Source organism: Rana temporaria, chromosome 4 (assembly GCF_905171775.1).
Source record: "Rana temporaria chromosome 4, aRanTem1.1, whole genome shotgun sequence".
Classification (NCBI taxonomy): domain Eukaryota; kingdom Metazoa; phylum Chordata; class Amphibia; order Anura; family Ranidae; genus Rana; species Rana temporaria.
The window spans coordinates 305400580-305423979 of NC_053492.1; the positions used below are offsets into that span (position 1 = coordinate 305400580).

At 44.1% G+C, this 23400-nt stretch overlaps 1 protein-coding gene across 3 annotated transcripts in view; it reads left to right on the top strand.

The window, feature by feature from the left end:
* Positions 1-23400, top strand: part of SYTL3 (synaptotagmin like 3) — a 141182-nt gene that overhangs the window by 112745 nt on the left and 5037 nt on the right. For all 3 annotated transcript variants that reach the window (XM_040350553.1, XM_040350555.1, XM_040350554.1), the window contains exons 12-14: positions 5863-6041; positions 11159-11261; positions 16704-16874. In XM_040350553.1, coding sequence (XP_040206487.1) covers positions 5863-6041; positions 11159-11261; positions 16704-16874 — 453 coding nt within the window. The remainder of the gene's footprint in view (positions 1-5862; positions 6042-11158; positions 11262-16703; positions 16875-23400) is intronic.

Consider the following 23400-nt stretch of genomic DNA (forward strand, 5'->3'; position numbering starts at 1 on the left):
GGGGTGGTTCCCCTAAAAATAAAGTTTTGACATTGCATTTGCTATAATAATTACAGTTCGAATCGGCTGGTTTTATGTAAAAAATACCTCCGTACGTATCGTTTGTATTATTCGTTCCCACCGCCACTTCCGGGTACGATGCTGGCGGTGGGCGTTCCTTATTTATGGACAGGCATCCGACCGACGCATCCATCGCGTCACGAGATGCCGAAAGAAGCCGAACATCGTTGCGCATGCGCCGTATAGAGCCGCACCGATGTTCGGCTTCTTTCGGCATCTCGTGACGCGATGGATGCGTGGGTCGGATGCCTGTCCATCAATAAGGAACGCCCACCGCCAGCATCGTACCCGGAAGTGGCGGTGGGAACGAATAATACAAACGCTACGTACGGAGGTATTTTTTACATAAAACCAGCCGATTCTAACTGTAATTATTATAGCAAATGCAATGTCAAAACTTTATTTTTAGGGGAACCACCGCTTTAAACACACTGTTCGATTACTTCTGCCTTACTTCCTGGACAGACTTTAGGTCATGACACAGGAAGATGTTGACCAGATGAGGGTAGATGATGCAGGGTGTGCTAATGAGATCAGCTGGTCAACTCCTTCCTGTGTCATGACCTAAAGTCTGACCAGAAAGTAAGGCAGAAGTAATCGAGCTGTGTGTTTAAACAGCTATGAAGAGAGTGAGTTAAGCCTGTGTAAAATTAATGGAAAGCTTGATATTTTTGCCATAGAAGGTTAGCTGTAATTTAGAAAAAAAGGTGAACTTAGTTTTTAACCACTTCCATACAGGGCACTTTTACACCTTCCTGCCCAGACCAATTTTCAGCTTTCAGCGCTGATGCACTTTGAATGACAATTGCGCGGTCATGCTACACTGCACCCAAATGAAATTTGTATCATTTTGTTCCCACAAATAGAGCTTTCTTTTGGTGGTATTTGATCACCTCTGGGATTTTTATTTTCTGCAAAAAAAAAATTAAAAAGACCGAAAATTTTGAAAAACAAATGCTGTTTTTTTGTTTCCGTTACAAAACTTTGTAAATAAGTAAGTTTTCTCCTTCACTGATGGAACTGATGGGTCTGCACTGATGGGCACTAATAAGGCGGCACTGATGGGCACCGATGAGGTGGAATTGATGGGCACTGATGGGCACTAATATGCAGCACTGATGGGGCACTGATAGGCGGCACGGATGGGCACTAATAGGTGGCACAGATGGGCCAAGACAGGCGGCATGGATGGGCACAGATAGGTGGCATGGATGGGCACTGATAGGTGGCACGAATGGCATCAATTGTGGGCACTGATTGGCATCCATTGTGGGCACTGATTGGCATCCCTGGTGGTCTAGGGTGGCATACCTGGTGGTGGGCATCCCTGGTGGTCTAGTGGCATCCCTGGTGGTCTAGTGTGGGCATCCTCGGGGGGACTGTGCTGATAATCGAGCAGCCGACCGTCTCTCCTCTACTCGCGTCTGACAGACGCGAGTGAGGAAAAGCCGATAACCGTCTCTTCTTGTTTACATCGTGATCAGCCCTGATTGGACACGGTTGATCACGTGGTAAAGAGTCTCCGTCAGAGACTCTTTACCTAGATCGGCGTTGCGGGGTGTCAGTCTGACACTCTGCAACAACGATCGCCGTGAGGACGCCAATATCCTGAGGACGTCATATGACGTCCAGTCAGGATATTGAAACCACTTTGCCGCCGTCATTTTGTAATAGGGTGGGCGGCAAGTGGTTAAGTAAAGATTTTCAACATCTTCAGTAAATCGCCCTCAATATGTCAGAATCACGTGTTAGTATATCAGAATTTCAACTTATTTGGGCTGATTTATAACAACTGTTGAGAATGTTCAGAAATAAATTGTGTGAATTATCCAATAATCCAATATGTGAAAGGCAAATTCCGGCTTACTTATTTTTGTCCGCTTGTTACAAGGAACATGACCTAAGCTGGGTAAACACATTCAAGTTTTTTCATTCAACCCAGTATGCTGAACGAAAAAAAATTGCAGTACTAACACAATCGATGTTAGTGCGGCAATCTCCCCTGCTGTGACCCACTAATTAACTGGTTCTGCTCAAGACTCCACTGGGTGTCCTCTTATGTAGCAACTGTTTGAGGCACAGAGAAGAAGATGTATGACAGTCTTGGCCCGGGCTCCAACCAGGCTATGCCCCCCACATATTTCACTCCACCCACAGAGCTTAGTTATGGGTCCCCATCACTAAGCACTGTGGGCGGAGTGAAATGTGTTGGGGACATGGCCTGGTTGAAGCTCTAGCTGATGCTGTCATACTCCCTGTTACGGTATTTTGCAGAGATGTGCGACTTTTCCATTAGCTCTCCCCTGCTGTGCTATTGTGTTCTGACAGGGGGACTTTTCCCCCCTCCCCCCAGAACACACTGATCAGCACTGGCAGCCATTGGTTTTTCCAGCATGCCCATTTAACAGAAGCTGGTTGTGAGACCAGATTCTGTCAGACAGGCTGCAGGCAGCTGTACACATGATACACACTAATGGGTAGATTCACGTAGGGGCGCCTAACTTTAGGGCAGCCTAGCCTAGCCTTTTTAGGCTACACCGCCGTAAATTAGTTAGGCTAGTAGTGATTCTCAAACCACTTACCTGCTAATTTTCGGCGGCGTAGCCTAAAACGAGCGGGCGTAAGGGCGCCTAATTCAAATGACTTGGAGGGGGGCGTGTTGTATGGAAATGAGGCTTGACCTCATGTTTTTTGACACTGCGCATGCGCCGGGCGACTACATTTCCCAGTGCGCATTGCGGCTAAGTAGGCCGTACGGGCCTATTGATTTCGACGTGTACGTAAACGACGTAAATCCCGATTCGCGGACGACTTGCGCAAACGACGTAAAAAATTAGAACCTCGCGGCGGGAACGGCCATACTTAACATTGTTATTCCACCTCATAGGGCGCAAGCCGGCCTATCTTAGCTTTGTTTAAGTGTATCTCTGTTTGAGAATACACCTAAACATACGGCGGCGTAGATTCAGAGTTAGGTCGGCTTATCTACTGATAAGCCGGCCTAACTCTTTGTGAATCTACCTAAATATGTCAGCCAGTTCCTTCTGGTGCTGCTGACTTCTCATTTAATTGAAATCTTCTACCACTGATTCCCTTTTTCCTCCAGACCCTTGTGTAATTTGTTAGTTAGCTGCACACTTTTTTCCAGTTTAAGCCTAGGTTCACACTGCTGCGAATTCAAAATCGCGGTAAAATGCGCGATTTTACCGCGATTTCGAGGCTGCGATTTTGCCGCGATTTCGGCCGCAATTTAATGTAAATCGCGGCCTGAAATCGCAAAAAGTAGTACAGGAACTACTTTTTGAAATCGCAGATGCGGCGTCGCACTGATTAGGACAGTGCCATTGCCGACAATTGCCGCCGATTTGAGATGCGATTTGACATGTCAAATCGCATCTCAAATCGTTCCAAATCGTACCCAGTGTGAACCAGGGCTAACAACCGGTTACACCAAAGGACACAATCTGGTGTTTCTTCTGACTTTTTCCCAGTGTACACCCAGCTTTAGGCTCCTCACACCCGAGAATTGATATCCTCCTACGTTGCATGGAGTTTATGTATGTCTTTTTTTTTTTTTTTTTTTTTTCTTACTCCCCACATTTTCTTGAAAGAGAAGTATGTTTTTTTTTTTTTAAATCATACTTGCCTAGCTGAATGCAGCACCCATCCCCCTGCGCCTATTAGACCGAGAGTCGAGCGATCAAACACTGCCGATCACACGGTCAAAAATGTCAGTTAAGTGTCCGATCTGTCCGCTGCAAAGTTGCAGTCCCGCAAAAAATCGCTGATCGCCGCCATTACTAGTAAAAAATAAATAAATACAAATGCCATAAATCTCCTATTTTGTAAACCCTATAACTTTTGTGCAAACCAATCAACATACGCTTATTGGGGGTGGGGTGTTTACCAAAAATATGTAGCTGAATACATATTGGCCTAAATTGATGAAGACATTTTTTACAGCAAACTTTTTTTTTTGAAATTGTCGCTCTTTTTTTGTTTATATCGCAAAAAAAAAAAAAAAAAATTACAGAGGTGAACAAATACCACCAAAAGAAAGCTCTATTTGTGGGGAAAAAAGAACATACATTTTACCTGGGTAAAGCGTTGCACGACCGTGCAATTGTCAGTCAGTTAAAGTAACACAGCGCAGTATCGCAAAAAATGGCCTGGTTCATGAAGGGGGGGGGTATACCTTTCCCGGAGCTGAAGGGGTTAAGATTGAACAAAACTAAAAGGGCATTTTATTACTTTTATTAAAATATGTTGGTGCTCTGGTGGGGGGGTGGGTGGGGGGGAGAGGTTTCCATGGAGGAGAAATGTCGATGAGTGGGATCCAGTAATTGCACTGTCTTAAGGCAGCATCAGATGACAGTGACACACAGTCACTGCTTCTTCCTGTGTTCATGCCCTGTGTACTGCTTCATGAACACTGTGCTGCAGTGTGGAGAAGATGGAGGGAGGAGGTGGGTGGAGCCAACACTCTCACTCAGGGGCGCAAAAGGAAGAAGGCTCTTCTCTGAATGCTGGGGCTCCCCTCCTCGTCAGCAGCGGCTCTGGCGTGACTCACGTCACTGGTTTCTAGACGCCAGGCAGCCCAGGCGCTAGCAACCAGTGCAGGGAACACTAGAGGCCAAGCCACACCACTCCACCCACCTCCTCCTGGTCAAGCGCGGTGTATTAACAACACATAGTCTCTCTCTTGGCGCCGTTCCACCCTCCTCCTCCTGGTCCAGCGCAGCGTAACGACAACACAAAGTCTCTCTCTTGGTGCCGCTCCACCCAACTCCTCCTGGTCCAGCGCAACATAATAACACCGAGTATCTCTCTCTCTCTCTCTCTCTCTCTCTCTCTGCGCCACTAAGCCAGACAGTGATATTTTTTTTTTTTGGGGGGGGGGGGATGTGGACACCAGAAGGAGGACCTACACATTCTACGCTCCAGAAGATTAAACACAGAGGGGTTTATTTACTAAAGGCAAATAGGCTGTACACGTTGCAAAGTGCAGTTGCGCTCTGAAAAAGCAGTTGCTACAGAGCTGAGTAAATGAGCAGAAGCTCAGCTGACCTCTATCATCCAATCATGTGCAAGCAAAATATGCTGTTTTTTTGTTTCTTGTTTTTTTTCTTGCACGTGATTGGGTATTCTATGCAGCATGCTATTATGAGCTCAGGCTTCACTGACTGCTTAATCTCACACAAAGTGGTTACATTTTTATTTATTGTTTTCCTTGCACTTGATTGGATATTCTGTGCAGTGAAGATTTATCTAATTTACTAAGCTCTAGTCTAAGGCAACTGCAGAGTGCAACTGCATGTTGCAAAGTGTACAGTCTATTTGCCTTTAATTAATCAACTTCAGAATGTCATATTATCATAGATTTACGCAAGTATTTGGTGGCTATAGCCAAAAGGGGTAGGGGTTATGATTGGAGGGGGAGGGGGATCACTGGCCAGAGTAGGATTTGTATTGTTTACTTGTGTTTTAGTGTTAGGGACATTTAAGAAAGCTTTAGATTATCGCATGTTCACTTTTCTTTGTGCCAAAAACCCTGTGCCAAGATCTAACATTTAAAAAAAATTAGTGAGCGGATGCCTACATAATTTTTCTCATCTTTGGGGTGTAACTGTAGTACATTTGTCCGTGTCTTTAGATTTCTTAGTCAATTCAGCTTTTATCCCAGTGCCTATTTCTTTAGAAAGGTACCTCCATAGATCTGTATAGTGTCCAGTATACTGCACTGCAAGCCAAATGAGTGATGTCTTTGTATATGATATATAATAATATCCCTTTTATTTTTAGTCTAGCATGAGCAGCATCAGCAGTGTTTGTACTGATGGGGGAAGCATTGACAATGGTAATGTCAGTGGAGAAATTGAATTTGCCATCAAATATACTTTGAAGACTTCAACTCTAGAAATTTCAATCAAAGGATGCAAGAACCTAACATATGGAGAAGAGAAGAAAAAGAAGTGTAATCCGTAAGATTTGTAATGTACACGTTAGAAATGTTCTTTAAGTTAAACTCCAGGCAGATACAAAAAGACACTAAGCATATGTACCGTATTTATCGGGGTATAGTGCGCTCCCGCGTATAGCGCGCACCCCTAAAGTTGCCCGAATTCCTGTGGAAAAGTTTTTTTGTACTTACAGGTTTGGTGTCTTGCGCGGCGTCCATCGGCGGCCTCGTCGGGTCCGGCATCCGTCTGCGGCTTCGGGTGTCCTCTTCGTCGGGTCTGGCGTCCTTCTGCGGCGTCCTCGCGTCCTCCCCGCTCGTTTCCCGCACCGAGTTTGAATACTGCGCCGGCATATACCGAGCGCAGTACACTCGTGTATCGTCGGGCAGGCTCGGCAACTCTCGCGCTGACGTCCTGTACGCTCAGGACGTCAGCGCGAGAGGCGCCGAGACTGCCCGAAGATACACGAGTGTACTGCACTCGGTATATGCCGGCGCAGTATTCAAACTTGGCGCAGGTATCGGCGTATACCGCGCACCCACGATTTTGCCCTGATTTTCAGGGCAAAATAGTGCGCGGTATACGCCGATAAATACGGTATTTTCAAGCGATAAAGTATAAGGTTCTGGTGAGAAGCAACCAAAAATATCTCATTTGAACCAGTGCATATCACATTAGAGTCTTCTCAGAACAAAAAGTATTCATTTGTCTCATTCCATTACATATTCCAAAAATAAAGAAATTGGGGTAGATTTCCATAGAAATACATCGGCACAGCGTATCAGAGATACACTACGCCACTGTAACTTACTTTTGGCTGGTTCGAATCCTGGAAGAATTTGCGCTGTAAGTTACAGCGGCGTAGTGTATCTCTGGCGGCGGAATTCAAATCGGCGATTAGGGGGCGTGTTTCATTTAAATGAAGCGCATCCCTGCGCCGAATGAACTGTGCATGCTCCGTTTCTAAATTTCCTGCCGTGCATTGCGCGAAATGACATCGCAAGGACGTCATTTTTTAAACTTAGACGTGACTTACGTCCATCCCGATTCACAGACGACTTGCGCAAAAAAAATTCAAATTTCGACGCGGGAACGACGGCCATACTTAACATGGCAAATCTAACTATACGCCGCAAAAAAGCAGCTTTAACTATACGCCGGAAAAAGACGGCTACAGCCGCCGTAAAAAAATGCGCCGGCCACTCGTACGTACGTGGATCGTCGGAAATAGCTAATTTGTATACCCGACGTGGGAAACAACGTGAACGCCACCCAGCGGACGCCGAAGTATTGCATCTTGGATCCGAAGGCGTACGAAGACGTACACCTGTCGAATCTAACCCAGAAGCCGTCGTATCTTGTTTTGAGGATTCAAAACAACGATACGACGTGGGAAATTTGAAAGTACGCCGGCGTATCAGTAGATACACCGGTGTACTCGCTCTGTGGATCTACCCCATTATTTCTTATTTTAGACTAGTTGGCAGAGGCCATGCAAACCATTCCTCTTTGCACCAATAAACAACTATACATTTAGAATCACTGGTGTATAGTACATCCTAGAATTATACAGTCATTTATTTCAAGCAGCATAAAGCTGTTCATCATCAGTGCAGTGTATAGAAACCATGGAGTAGGGCTCAGGACCCAACAAGAAAGTATAACCTAGAGGTTATGGTGAGGAGGGACCAAAACCCCCCCCCCCCCCCAAAAAAAAAAAACTTGCATTACTGTGTGGAGTTACAGACAGAAGAACAGGAAGTGAGGATTTCTCAGAAATAAGGACATTTAAAAGCAAAATCGAAGGATGAGGTAAGTGAAGGAGGACTGCACTAAGATAAAGGAAGCTATTTAGGGGAAACAAATTGTACCTTTACAACCCCTTTAACCTTAGTAAACATTTTTAGTATACATATCTTAATTCTAGCCAGTCTTGTGACATGGAGAGCAGTAGTGTATTTAGGTTTTGTGCTGCCCTAGGTCTGACTAAACTCGTGCACCTTCCTGTCAAGTCCAAACCCCTTCCTGTCAAGGCCCACCCTGAAATTATTGAGTGGGAACACTAGTTCTGAGGGCCTGGTGGGGGCAATGGATTCCCTTAATTAGCATAGATGTCCTCTCACCTCCTGTTTGGCTATGGGGCAGGGAAGTGAAGGGAAATCTTTGCAATGTGACAGGGATGGTCAAAAATAAACTGACAGGGGCTATAACTCTCCTTTACTCTATCCAAAATGAAAAAAAAAGTGTTGCCTAAAGTTCTACTTTAAGCACAAATTTCTGAATAATTTTATGGAGAGGACTAAGAAGATATAACTGTCAGAACCATTGACGTATCTCGGCATAGAGCCTACATATACCGTCAGAATATTTATTCTGAACTATAAAATATTATTGTATTATGAAAATATGTATATCTGTGCTTTGGGAGAAATACAATTTTCCTACAATACAAGATATCTAAAATTCTTTTATCCGTGCTATTTTGAGGACAAGCAATACAAATGAATATTTAAAATATATATATTTATTAACTAAAGGTACAGTGCAAAATCTAAAATCGGGTACAATTCGTATTACAACAATTAATTGATATGCTTCTATAATCAGAAATAAGCGATGGTTGAATGTTTAGAGACTATTTACAATATTATGACAAGGCGTTTATAGCTCTCATATTTAAATCATCTTGGCGTATTTAAAACCTTTAGCTTTTAGTGACATAACCTTGACATTGAATTATCTCTTCTCAATAACAAACAGATCTCTTGCTACTGCTACATAAGACACAAGGATAAGATGTCCTGTGGACAGTTCTTGGTAATTTGGCCAAGAATGTCTTTTTAACACACAAGGCTATCTCTACTGCATCACCTGTTTAAACATATCCCAACATTAGGCCTCACAATGATATTGTGATCGATATATGTAACAAGTATCTATATACAGTATGTCTGTGCGTTACTTCGGTAATTGCCTCTGAAGACTCTCATGCTGCAGTTAAAGACATTCCAGATACAATTAACACTTGCTAAGATAATAGAGTGGCCACAGTTGGTATCTGTTTAAACTACCTATTGCATAGAGGATGTAAGATCAAAATTATACATTACCAGTAATTAAGAGATCTTTCTGTTTAAGAAGGGAAAGTCCTAATGAAGGACTCTTGAGAGCCCCTACATGTTTGCGGTCACTCTCTGCTTTCCAGCTTCCTTCAGAGATCAGCCATCTCTCTCCCTCAAGCTTCTTCCCATCAGAGATCCCTCCTGTCTTGTGTAATCACTTTTTATCTCCCCCAAGAACTGGGTGTGTGTTTCGCTATCACATGACTGACGATGTCACATGATGCTATGTTTTGGTGGGTGACTATATTGAACCAATGCCGATATTAACCTGTAGGGGGCAGTGGTGCCTAAGGAATAATTCCTAATTTTCGGGTCAATCAGAGTTGATCATGACTTACGACCCCCTGTGACTTGAATCCTGGTATAGCATCATAAATTGTTTTATATGTCAAACAATTGTCAGACATCTTGGCAACTTCTAAATTTATGATTGAGATAAGGTTTTATGATCAACACACATGCCTTGGAAAGTTCCTTTAAACTAATGCTGGAATGTGATCAAAGCAGCCTGATACTATTCAGTTATTTTAGGATCTTGTATTTTTGGGACCCTAGTATTGTCTATGTATTACACAGGCTTATATATGAATTACTAATACACACATATTTTTAAGGCATTATAAAGAAACAATACTATTTAAGATATACAATTCCACTGGGATTGTGAATAAGCCCCATGGCCTCAATATATAAAGACAATACCATGTTGTGTCATGCTGTGCCAGGTTTTTCATCTTGTATGTGAAACCAGAATTCCTCACCATTCTCTTATCTTCTAGGTGTCAAACCCCCAGGAGATATGTCTTGGGGAATAGCACAGGCAGGCTCTTTACAATCTAAAAACAGTGTCTATTCATGCCTGAGAACCTATGTTTAAACTCTAACAGGGACAAAATGGTATCGCTTCTGCTAAACATATATATGAAGGCGGAACACTATGAAACATATAAAATGTGCGATCTTATATGTATTCTTTTAACCCCAAATGTTCCGACATAACCATGCCAATGGTGCAGCAGAAAACATATAGCACAGTGAGCAAGGTTTGTGGTCCAGGCTGATAGGACAGTCAAAATTAAAAGCAGCTTGCGTTACACTAACAGTGTAGCGCAAGCCGGCTAGTAGACTTTCCATGCTGCCCCCCTGCAAAGTGCTGCCCTAGGCCCGGGCCTTGTTGGCCTAGGCCAGGATAAAGCATTGAAGGAGAGTCTCCTTTCTCTTCTCCAGCATCACTGGTTTTCACTCCTGGATATTACAGCATTCACATTGTGATGTGCAGTTGCGCTCTGAAAAAGCAGTTGCTCCAGAGCTTGGTAAATGAGCAGAAGCTCTGCTGACCTCTATCATTGAATCATGTACAAGCAAAATTGCTGTTTTTCTGTTTTTTTTCTTGCACATGATTGGGTATTCTATGAAGCATGCTATTGTGAGCCCAGGCTTCCCCTGGGGTATGTCACTGACTGCCTAAGCTCGCAGAAAGTGGTTAAATTACACGGTTTATCATTTTTAAATGTTATGTGACTTAGGACAGAACTACAAATCCTTGGGGGGGAGGGGGGGCCTTTGGAAAAGAATACTGTTCACATGTATTTATTTAACCTGTGCTTTAAACTGATTGACTACTGACTTTTAACTTTAAAAAAAGTTTATGCTGAGCTCAAAAATTCACACTTGTCCTTTCTGGTAAAAGAAAAAAACTACTATGCAAGTTTTTAAACCAATATCGCTTCTTCATAAATATATGATAATAATAAAATAAATGATGAAGCTGACCAGTTAATTTTGCGTGTCAAAAACTGTCACAATGTATAGCGACAGTGAAAAGAAGAACAGTTTGCTAAGATAAATGTGGGAGAGGAGCGCAGCAAATATATAGAGATTAATTAAATGAAAATGAACCAAAGCACTAGCAGTAGTCAACTTGTTCTTGTTTCTCTTGACAAAGTAACTTTTTATTTTGCAGATTCCCCTGTACAACTCAAGTGCCTTTTTAATTTCATGAAGTTCTTTTTTTTTAAGATATGTGAAGACATACTTGCTTCCAGATAGATCGTCTGCTAGTAAAATGAAAACAAGTGTTAAAAAAAATACAGTGGACCCAATATTCAATGAAAGTTTAAAGGTAACATTGTGAAAATTATAATTGTTTTCATGTAATCTGATTGCTCTAACTAAAAGGGCTAAACTAATATGTGACGGTATCGGTATGATATCCCCGTCAAAGATTCCCTTCTTCCATAAGAACATCACCCCAATATTCCACCAGGAGGAATATTCCTGAGATCGCCCATTAAGCCACACATGAGACAAGCTTACTGCTAGAACAAGACAGACTTTAATGTTATATCACACAGCTTATATGTCATTTCCAAAACTGTTACAATGACAAATCTCCGCCCCCCTCACACTGGGGCTTCCATACAGATGATTAGGCAGACACGACGGAGCCGATGCTGAAAACACATTTTCTTTAGACAATGACATCAAGGACGCTGATTACTAGTTGTACTGAATACATTAACTAGACCGCTCGACCCCGCATATAGAGAGATAATTACCACACTGGAGCAATCAGAATAATTAACACAAGCCACTTAAACACAGATCTCCTTCACACAACACAATAGATCAATTAACCTTTAGAAATAGTGAGGGGACATTAGCACGTCAATAACCTGCTAGCCGAGGACAGAATTACACAGGGCAAGCAGGGAGAATTAGACTGAGACATATAGGCAAATGCATCACAATGGCCCCCCTTTTTCTCCCTGCTACGGCAAACCCGGTTGGACCTTCCCTGGTCCAGTAGGGTTGACGGGTTTAGAGCTTTTAGTCCGAGGTTAACTCCGTTTGGCGTGACTGACCTCCCTTGGCAACTGCTTCAGACTCAGGTATGCCACCGGGTCGTCAGATCACACGCCGGTCAGTCCCCAAGTCTTTGTGCGATCTGCAAAGTCACCAGAAGTCAGTGTGAAGACGGCGAATGGGTCTGTGCGCCGCCATCTAGGTGTCCCGCTATGGGAGGGGCAGGTAATAGCTCTGAAGTGACAGTCACAGGAGATTCATAAAAAGAAAAAGTTATATTTGTTGAAATGCTGTAGCACCGGTGCTCAGAGTTCGGGGCGGGGGGAATCAGGGCCCCATAGGGTCAGCCACCCTCTGCTCCCTCCGCAGCCGCCAGTTCTCCTCTTTGAGCTTCTCCAGCTCCATCTCCAGTTCATGGAGCCTGGGGGGGTCAGCCTGCTGTGACCTCAGGTGGTTGTTCTCCTCCTCCATGCGGCTTATGCACTCCTCCAGCTCCATGTACTCACGGATCAGCTCCTGCTTGCTCATGTCCTGCAGGCTCTCCACGTGGTCCTTCATCATCAGAAACTGGGTGGTGGTGTAAGGGGCAACCGGTGGGCCCTTGGCGAACATCTCGGCCCGCATCTGCGACGCCCGCTGCGACTCCCTCTCCTCCAGTCGCTTCTTCTCCTCCCAGGTCAGCTTGTTATACGGCTTCCAGGACCTCTTCTTCTTGGGGGGTAGCCGGCGGTGCCTCTTTCTGCCCCGCTCCCTCCAGGGCCCCTCCGGCTCAGGGCTGTCGCCCATGACCAGCTGACAATGGTGTTTACTGTTGTCCGTAATACCAGATTGTACCGTGAGGACTTCGTAAATGGTGTCCGATGGTTCTTCCGGACCCAGCTCCTGGAGATCCCAAGCCGAGTCTACACAATGGGCTGCTGCTGGTGGGCGGTACCCAGGTTGAGACCAATTTGACCTGGTGTTGTCGTTCATGGGGCAATTCTGCTTGAAGTGACCCAGCTGTTTGCACCGGAAGCAGCGTTGTTCGTTGTCCTCCTGGCGTGGATAGCGAGGGCTAGATGTCATCGGTCTGTTAGGTGGTTGGTATCTAGCGGCTGGTGGGTGTGAGGGCGCCGTTGGTCGTGGAGGTTGTACCCGTGGTGTGACCTGGTTTGTCTTGCGAGTATCCGCATATTCATCTGCCAACTTCGCGGCCTCTGGTAGAGTCATGGGCCTGCGATCTCTCACCCAATCTTTGACATCCGTCTGGATGTGATTGTAAAATTGCTCCAGGAGCATTAGTTGCAAAATGTCCTCTGCGGTGGTGGCCTGGCTGCTGTTAACCCAGTTAGAGGCCGACAGGGACAACTGGCATGCCCATTCCGCGTAAGAGTCTTTCGTGGTTTTGCGTGAGTCCCTGAACTTCTGTCGGTGGGACTCTGGGGTTACTGCATAACGAGCCAGGAGCGCTTCTTTAACCCGGGCGTAGCTATGGATATCCTGATCTGGCACGGTCCGGAAAGCATCAGAAGCTTTGCCTGACAGTTTGCCTGACAATATTGCAACCCACTCTCCTCTAGCTATTCGGTGCAGGTTACATTGTCGCTCAAAATCTGCCAGGTAGTTATCAATCTCACAGTCCTTTTCATCAAAAGCTTTAAAAGCGCTAAACGGGATCTTCCTTGTGTCTGCTGTGCTGTACTCACTGTTTGGAGGATGTGCAGCTGCTTGTTGGACTGCTGCCAGTTTTAACTGTAGCTCTGCGTCTCTTATTTGTTTAGCCTCCTTCGCTAACAGGTCCATCACTTTCAGCACCACATCCGTCGTTGGGTTCGGGCCGAACCATGCTAGCTTCTCTCTCATTAGCTTGTTGGCTGGCGATTCCTCCTCCTGAATCACTGGTGTCTCCATCTCTTGTACTGCTGGCGTTGCTGCAATCCCGTCCTCCTGGTCTATCTCCATTGATTCTGCTATGATGACCCGCTTGGTTTTGTTGCTAGCAATCCTTCCACGAACTTCCAGTAGTTCTTCCAGTGTCTGCTTGGAATCCGGGTGTGAAGGGGAATAGAAGGGAAAATCCCACTGCTACCAACCAATTGTGACGGTATCGGTATGATATCCCCGTCAAAGATTCCCTTCTTCCATAAGAACATCACCCCAATATTCCACCAGGAGGAATATTCCTGAGATCGCCCATTAAGCCACACATGAGACAAGCTTACTGCTAGAACAAGACAGACTTTAATGATATATATCACAGCTTATATGTCATTTCCAAAACTGTTACAATGACAAATCTCCGCCCCCCTCACACTGGGGCTTCCATACAGATGATTAGGCAGACACGACGGAGCCGATGCTGAAAACACATTTTCTTTAGACAATGACATCAAGGACGCTGATTACTAGTTGTACTGAATACATTAACTAGACCGCTCGACCCCGCATATAGAGAGATAATTACCACACTGGAGCAATCAGAATAATTAACACAAGCCACTTAAACACAGATCTCCTTCACACAACACAATAGATCAATTGACCTTTAGAAATAGTGAGGGGACATTAGCACGTCAATAACCTGCTAGCCGAGGACAGAATTACACAGGGCAAGCAGGGAGAATTAGACTGAGACATATAGGCAAATGCATCACATAATATATACAACATTTACTAACTTTGGCTTTCACAGGCACGCACCGGGTCTCACAGATTTAATCATCTGTGTAACATGTCTAGAAAGCAAAACAATATTGAGGCTTCCCATTTTCTATGGGATTAACCCATTTATTAATGCAGATCACTGAAAAAATACAGCACAATAGTTTGGTGTTCTGTAGGTGCTAAAAAGCCCTTACCACCCTAAAACATTCTGCTGTGCTTTGTCTGTAATATCCAATAATAAATGGGTTAATCCTACACAAACAGAGAAGCTGTAGCATTTTTAAATCTATAGGGGCAGCCCATATGGGCACCCCCTGCTCTTCCACTATCTTCAAACAGAACTGCGGAAATGACCAACCCACTCCCAACATGACATCTAAACTATATTCCTTACCAGGGGTGTTACTAGGATTCTTAAAGACCTGCGGTACCCTGAAGAATGCAATGATACAATGTGCTGTGGCAAATGGTGGGGGTAATTACACTGTGCTAAAAGTGAGAGGGGCTTAAGAAGGTATGGTTAAATAGAACCTAAGTCTACTCGCATAAATGCCAAAATCCTTGTACCCATAAAAGGTGGAGCATGTAATGTAAAATCTAGAACAGGGTTCTCCAAACTATGGCCCTCCAGCACAACTACATGTCCCATGAGGCATTGTAAAGCTCTGATATTCAAAGACGTGACTAGGCATGATGGGAATTGTAGTTCCTGAACAACTAGAGGGCCAAAGTTTGGAGACCCCTAATCTAGAATATAGAGTGCAGGAGCCAAAAGAAGGTAATGCACAGCACAGTGTACAGAGGACAGGGGTCAGGAGTACATAATGTACAGAGTTCAGAGGTCAGGAATACCACAGCATGCATGGGTCAAGAGTATGTAATGTGCAACATGAAGGGGTGAGGAGAACATATCATGCAAAATGCAGGGGTCAGTATTGCGTAACACACAGAATACAGGGGACGGGGGTATGTAACACAGAAATGCAGGAGTCAGTACAACATAATACACAGGAGGTCAAAGGTCAGTAGTATATAACACATGGAATGCATAAGTCACTAGTATGTAACACACAGAGTGCAGGGGTAAATAGTGTGTAATGTACACAGGAGTGCAGAGGTCAGGAGTGTGCAACATATAGGGTTCAGGAGTATGTAAAGCACAAAATGCTGGGTTCGGTAGTATCTAACATACAAAATGTGGGGGTTGGGAGTATGTAATGTACAAAGTATAGGGGTCAGGAATATGTATCCCTCACCCAAGCACAAATCCACCATACCCTAACAAAACCACCCAGAGCCTGAAATTCCATTAAAGTTATCCTCTGCAAACCCTGTTTTTGAATGAAGCAGACACTAATCTAAGTTGGCAACTCACATCTTTGCTGCTGCTGCAAAAAAAAAACACAACAAAAGCGTTGAAGACAACCCCTATACACAGAACATGATGGAGAGTTTAATGACTGTAGAAAAAACGTCTACACCCAAAAACATGCCTCGTGCACACTGGAAGTTTTTGGACATTTTTACAACAGCTGTTTTTGGCTTTAGACATTTTATTCTACAGTCAATAAACTTGCTATCATGTTATCCTATGTGTCCATGCACACGTATGCTGTTATCAGCAGCATTTAGTTGGGGCATTTATTGGCTTTAAAAAAAAACACAAAACTAGTGAGTTCCGAGAAGAGTTTTTCAGCTGTAAAAATCGCTCTAACGTCAAAAACCGCTCAAAAACAGTGCTCACCAGTGTTTTTGACGCAGAAAAACTCTAAGAAAAGATATTGCAAAAACGCTGAAAAACTCACTGCAAAGCTACTGGCGTTTTTATAAAATAATTTTAACGTCCAGTGTGCATGAGGCCTAAAAAGGTATTTCTTTGCACTTGTCAAACCGATAACCAATCGCTTTGAGTGGTATAACTTACAGACCATAACGGAACAAATAAGAGAAGTTCATTGAAAGGGTTTTCATACACTTTAAAAATAATTCTTTGTGGTAGGAAGTATGACTGACTATACAGATGTATGAAAGGCCTTGGCAGTAAAAAACATGCACATCATAGATGATGGGCTAACTGTACAGGTTTTCCTTTGCTAACTGTTATATTCTTTTCCAGTACACCATTGATCATTCCCAGCTGGAGGCGAGGACTCTTCATGTGTCAGTGTGGCATGCAGGTACTCTGAAGAGGAAAGTCTTCCTAGGAGAAGTAACAATACCTTTGGAATTATGGGACTTTGGGGACAACTCCACGCAATCCTTTCAATGGTATCAGCTTAAAGCAAAGGTAGAAGTTAATTGCAAATCGTTTTAATATATGATGGTATGTAAACAAAGAATAATTCATTCCCTCGTGTACATGTATTCATTTGAATAGTGCTGCTTTCTGGTGGTAATAATATTGGAACATGCCTAATGTGTGTTGGCACAGCCGCTTGTACATTTCACCAGGGGCATACAGGACAAGGTGAAAGCACAAGAGCACAAATGGGAGACAGTAGTCATCCCATAACAAGAAATGCCTCAACAAGGACTTTTGATAGCAGAATTATAAGGTATTCTTTTAATGAGTTCAATGAACTTTAAAAGATTGAACGCTATTTAATTACATTAACATGGTATAGCTTTTATGACATTTTAGTAATTAGGTTAGTTTCTACTTTCAGGTAGGTTTTTTTTTTAAATAGAAGAACATGATATGAAGCTGCCTTTATTAGAATTAGTCATTTGGGATAACATTTGCTAGCATTTAAAAAAAATCTTAGAATCAGTTAAAGGGTCACTAAAGGAATTTTTTTTTTTTTTGCTGAAATGACTGTTTACAGGGTATAGAGACATAGGGGGTAATCCACAAAAGGGATACGCCGGCGTATCTACTGATACGCCGTCGTATCCCTGTTTCTATCTTTGGAACTGATCCACAGAATCAGTTTCCAAGAGATAGACAGAAGATCCGACATGTGTAATTGAATTACACTGTCGGATCTTAAGGATGCAATTCTAGGCCGGCCTCTAGGTGGCGAGGCCATTGCGGCCGGCGTAGAATATGCAAATGAACACTTACGGCGATCCACGAACGCTCCGACGGGCCCGTCGCTCTAATGCTACGTCGTTTACGTCGAGTTACGCCGTGTAAAAATAGGGCTGAGTCCTATTTGACTAAGCCCTATTAAGTATGGCCGTCATTCCCGCGTCGAAAATTCAAACTCTACGTCGTTTGTGTAAGACGTCCGTGAATGGCGCTGGACGCCATTTACGTTACCGTCTAAGCAAATGACGTCGGAGCGACGTCAGTTAGCGCAATGCACGTCGGGTAAGTTACCCGACGGAGCATGCGCAGTACGTCCGGCGCGGGAGCGCGCCTAATTTAAATGGGACTCGCCCCATTAGATTCGGCACGCCTTGCGCCGGACGGATTTGAGTTACACCGTCGCAAATTTCCAGGTAAGTGTGTTGTGGATCGATACCTAACTTAGGAAATTTGCGGCAGTGTAACTTAAATCACTTAAGTTACGTTGCGCTGCGGGGCTGTGGATTTGGCCCATAATAGTTAACTGATTCCTTTTAAAAATGATTAAAAATAGATAAAAAACAATCATATAATGTACATGTAGTTTAGTTTTGTTTTTGCTGTTGTTTCCTGGTTCTCTGATGTACAGAGCCAGAGAGCCAACACATAGTTGCCAACATTTGAAAAAAAAATCCAGGGACACTTTGCAGCACAGCTATTAATTAATTACCACACTCACTTCCCCGAAGCTCCACCCACTCTGCATAATCTTCGCCTACTTATCAGATTATAGCAGGGGTCTCAAACTCAAATTACCTGAGGGCCACAAGAAAAGTTTTCATATGCCATGGGGGGCCGCATGCAAACTTTCAAACTTCAAAAACAACAGTACTGGTGTCAGTGAACACATTATTAACCCCCAGCACTGGTGTCAGCGAGCGCATTATTACCACCAGCACTGCTGTAAGTGAACGCATTTTTACCCCCAGCACTGGTGTCAGTGGATGCATTATTAACCCTGACCACTACACTGCACACCGACCACTGCACACTGACCACTGCACTACACGATGACCACTACACTGCACACCGACCACTGCACACTGACCACTCACCATCAGGGCACAGCACATTAGGTCACAGAGCCCAGCACATTAGGGTACAGGGCACAGCGCACATCAGGGTACAGAGCCTGGCACATCAGGGCACAGGACACGGCACGACAGGGCACAGAGCCCAGCACATCAGGGTACAGAGCCCGGCACATCAGGGTACAGAGCCCGGCACATCAGGGTACATGGGGCACATCAGAGCACAATCGGGGCACATTAGGGTACATGGGGCGCATTCAGGGTACAAACAGGGTACATGAGGGCACGTACATGGGGCACAATCGGGGTACAATCAGGGTACATGGGGCACATTAAGGCACATGGGGAACATGAGGTCACAATCGGGGTACATGGGGAACAAACAGAGCACATGGGGCACAATCAGTGTACATGTCAGCATTTACTTGTTTTTCTTTTTTTCTTCACATGCAGAGTAGCGCAGGAAGCGTCTGTCATATGTTCGATTCTCTGTCTCGCGCTGCGGCTGATCCCAGGTGATATCACAAGCAAATAGGGATGGACGAGAAGAGAGAAGGGGGGCGCCGGGGGGCGGGGAGCAGCTGCAGCGTGAGACAGAGAAGTGAACTTACGACAGAGACGCTTCCTGCGCTACTCTGCATGTGAAGGAAATCTACTCCCCCCACTTCCGCCCTGCCTGCGGGCCATTTATAACTGGTCCGCGGGCCGCAAATGGCCCGCGGGACGGTACTTTGAGACCACTGGATTATATACTCAATAAAGAGAGAATTACAGGAAATTGATACAACCTTTGTGATTGTGTAAGAGGGGAGAGGAAGTCCTTAGGGTAAGGGAAGGTCCAATATAAAGGACTACAAGTATCAGCACGCCTCCTGCCTTGTACACCTATGACTCACTGCCTGTGATTAGCGCAGTGCTGACTTCCTGGTGGGCTCTGCACATGGGCTGTGTGAAAACGCTGGAACTCATCCTTAGTCAGAGACTGCAGACATGGTATAGGAGATGGTCAGAGAGTGTGCGGACATAATTGGGCTGAAATTGCACAGAACGCACAGCGTGTTCCTGTGTTTTTCAGTGTGAACCTGGACCTGTGACCTGGAACCCACACTTTGCTAACTTGCCTGGAAAGGGGGCATTAGTATGGGCACCTGGAGCAATTTGCCACATCTCTTCTGGGATGCCAAGGGCCACCCCCTCTGTGGTAGACAGCAGCTTTAATTTGGGGGGGAGGAATATGTGCTAAGGGGGTGGATTTCATATCCAAGCCCCCTTGCAGCATACATCATAAAGTGCCCCCTAGAACATTTCCTTTCCCCCAAAATTACTCACAGTAAACTGTAACCCGTAGGCATGACCCCCTCCCTCCCCCTCTGGAAGGCTCACTTACTTTGCATCAGGACATGTGTCATTTTGTCAGAAGAGCAGCTTTTCTCGGCAGCAGCGTGGTGAGCCTCCTTCTCCTCCCCCTCCTCCTCTGTGTACACATCGAAACATCACAGAGCAGGAGAGGGAGGGGGGCGGGGCTCAGTTCACTCCGTCTCACCCTGCAGTGGGGACTGCAGGGAGATGTATAAACATACTGCCGCACCTGCCTTCCCCACTAGCCGGGACAAGTCCCGGCAGGCTAAATTAGCCGGGACTAGGTCCTATTTGACGGGACTGTCCCTTTAAAAACGGGACAGTTGGCAAGTATGCCAACACACCTCCTTGATTAGTCACCACAGTGAGAAATCTCCCAGTACTGTGGTGATCAGGAAACAGACAGCCAGGAAGTGTCCAGAACAGAGAGGAATTACAGCAACATCAAAGCAAAAACGAACAATGAGGACATGAAACCAGGACTGCAGTAAGGTAAACAAAGCTATTTAGCTTAAAACATTTTTTTCCTTTAGTGACCCTTTAATTCTATAAAAAAATAAAGTCAGAGATAGTGAGAACAATTTACTAAATTTGATGATCTAGTTTAAAACTGAAAATTAAATGTATGACCAGGTAAATAAAAGAACATGATAGTCCAATTTAAAAAAAATGCCAGATTTTCTAACTAACTAAATTACATTCTCAACATACTGTAATTCCTAAGAGCTGTGAGGGAAAAATATAGGTTGGGGAGTGAGAATGTTTTTTCTTAATAAAAAAAATTATCTTACAAACAAACTTGAGCATAGATTCAATTATGTTTGTCTTACTAACAGCATCATGTATATAGCAAAGGAGAGTCAGCAGAAAACCTGTGGCACATGACCAGGGTGCCAGGGTCTAGAAAGGTCCCTGACAAGGCTGCTCAAAAATCATGGGGGTCAATTCACTAAGCTTTACATTTGTCTGTAAATTTTGCAAAAAATTGTGCGGTAATCTGTTAAATCCAATTCACAAACAAAACACAAACTAAAAAAAGGTTAAAAAGTAATATAAATAATATATATATAGACCATGGGGTAGATCCACAAAGAAATTACGCCGGCGTATCTACTGATACGCCGGCGTAATTTCAAAATTCCTGCGTCGTATCTTTGTTTTGAATCCTCAAAACAAGATACGACGGCATCTCGTCTAGATCCGACAGGCGTACGTCTTCGTAGGCCGTCGGATCTTAGATGCAATTTTTCGGCGTCCGCTAGGTGGCGTTCCCGTCGTAATCCGCGTCGAGTATGCAAATTGACTATTTCTGACGATCCATGAACGTACGACCGGCCGTCGCATTTTTTTACGTCGTTTCCGTTCGGCTTTTTCCGGCGTATAGTTAAAGCTGCTATATGGTGGCGTACTCAATGTTAAGTATGTCCGTCGTTCCCGCGTATAATTTTGTAAATTTTACGTCGTTTGCGTAAGTCGTCCGTGAATGGGGCTGGCGTCCAGCCCCATACATTTACGTTCACGTTGAAAACAATGACGTCCTTGCGACGTCATTTGGAGCAATGCACCCTGGGAGTTTTTATGGACGCGCATGCGCAGTTCGTTCGCATGCGGCGAAACACGCCCCCCTACCCGCCGAATTAGAATTCCGCGCCCTTAGGCCGCGAGAGATGCGCTACGCCGCCGTAACTTATGGCGCGGATTCGTTGAGGATTCAAACCAACTAAAAGTAAGTTACAGCGGCGTAGCGTATCTTAGATACGCTGCGTCCAGCGCAGATGTATGTGGATCTGCCCCCATATATGTAAGTATGTGTGCATATACACTTAACCACCGAAACATGCGATAAATAACCGCATGAATAAATGCACTAGTTGCCGAACAATCGAAAAAATATTGCATTACTTATTTAACGCTAAATTATTTAGTGAATTTAACTAATTTACCACATGCGTTATTTTGCCGTTATTTAACTCTTTGTGAATCGACCCCTATAGCCCTAAAGGTACATGTACCAATTATCAAAAATAGAAAAAAAATTTAAGAACTGACTTTATGGACTGTCCCTGACCTGTCTATACAGATACACAAGCCATACGGTTGGTATTTTTTTCAGCATATCGCAGGAATAACTTTCCTCACAACACATGGAGAGGCTAAAAGCTTAAAGGGGTTGTAAAGGTTCCTTTTTTATATTTTAAATAGGTTCCTTTAAGCTTGTGCATTGTTGGTTCGCTTACCTTTTCCTTCTATTTTCCTTCTAAATATTTTTTTTCTTTGTTTTCTTTGTCTGAATTTCTCACTTCCTGTTCCTCCTCAGTAAGGTGTTCAGTAAGCTGTTCTGAATGACTTTCCACCGCTCGGATGATGGTGGAAAGCTTACGGAGGAGAAACGGATAGTAAGAAATTCAAACAAAGAAAAAAAACATTTAGAAGGGAAATCGAAGGAAAAGGTAAGTGAACCAACAATGCACTAGCTTAAAGGAACCTATTTAGAAAATAAAAGATGAACCTTTACAACCCCTTTAATCTATTACTGACTGATTAATTTACAAGTATCATTATCCTGATCATGACCTAATCTTTGAGTAATTAAAGTGTATGGCAAGCCAAAACATTTTTTTTGTATACTGCAATGAAGGGTTAAAACCATTATAAGGATTTATAAGGATTTGTTTCCTATCTGTGGCCTGCTAAGAAGTTTTCCCTTCACTTCCTGTGTTGGAAGCACAACAGAAAATGAGAAGAAATTGCCCCAAGGCCAGGGAACTCCACTCTTACTGTACTGACCACTATTTTTTTCATTAAAAAAACCTGACAGCTCCGATCGAAGCTTCTGTACTAACAATTTGATGTTAGGACAGCGATCACCCCTTCTATTGTGTTATGCAAGGGAATGGCCCCCCACCAGAATACTCCAGTCAGCGCTCTCAGCCAAGGAGACGGTCAGCTGCTGGTTTTCCAGCATGCTCATCTGACAGAAGCCGGCCGTACGGTACGTCTGCCATACACACGGGTGGAATGTCGGCTGTTTTTTTTTTTAAACCAGCCGATGTCGCCCAACATTTGGCCCGTGTGTACTAGGCTTTAGACAGTCTTTATCAGAACAGTTGTCCTCATAAATTTTTCCGCACCTCTTGCTCTCACAACAAAACTTTCTCCCAAGTGGGAACAAGGCAGCAACAAAAAATTGGCAGGGGGTCTAAAACTAAAATAAAAAGTTTTGCCTTTTATATACCCTTTAGGGCTGGTAGCGGAAACTATTTCTGTATGACCATTCTATTGGAATATTAATAACTAGTGGTGGAAATCATCACTTAAAGTAATATTAAAGGCATGTTTTTTATTTTTTAAAC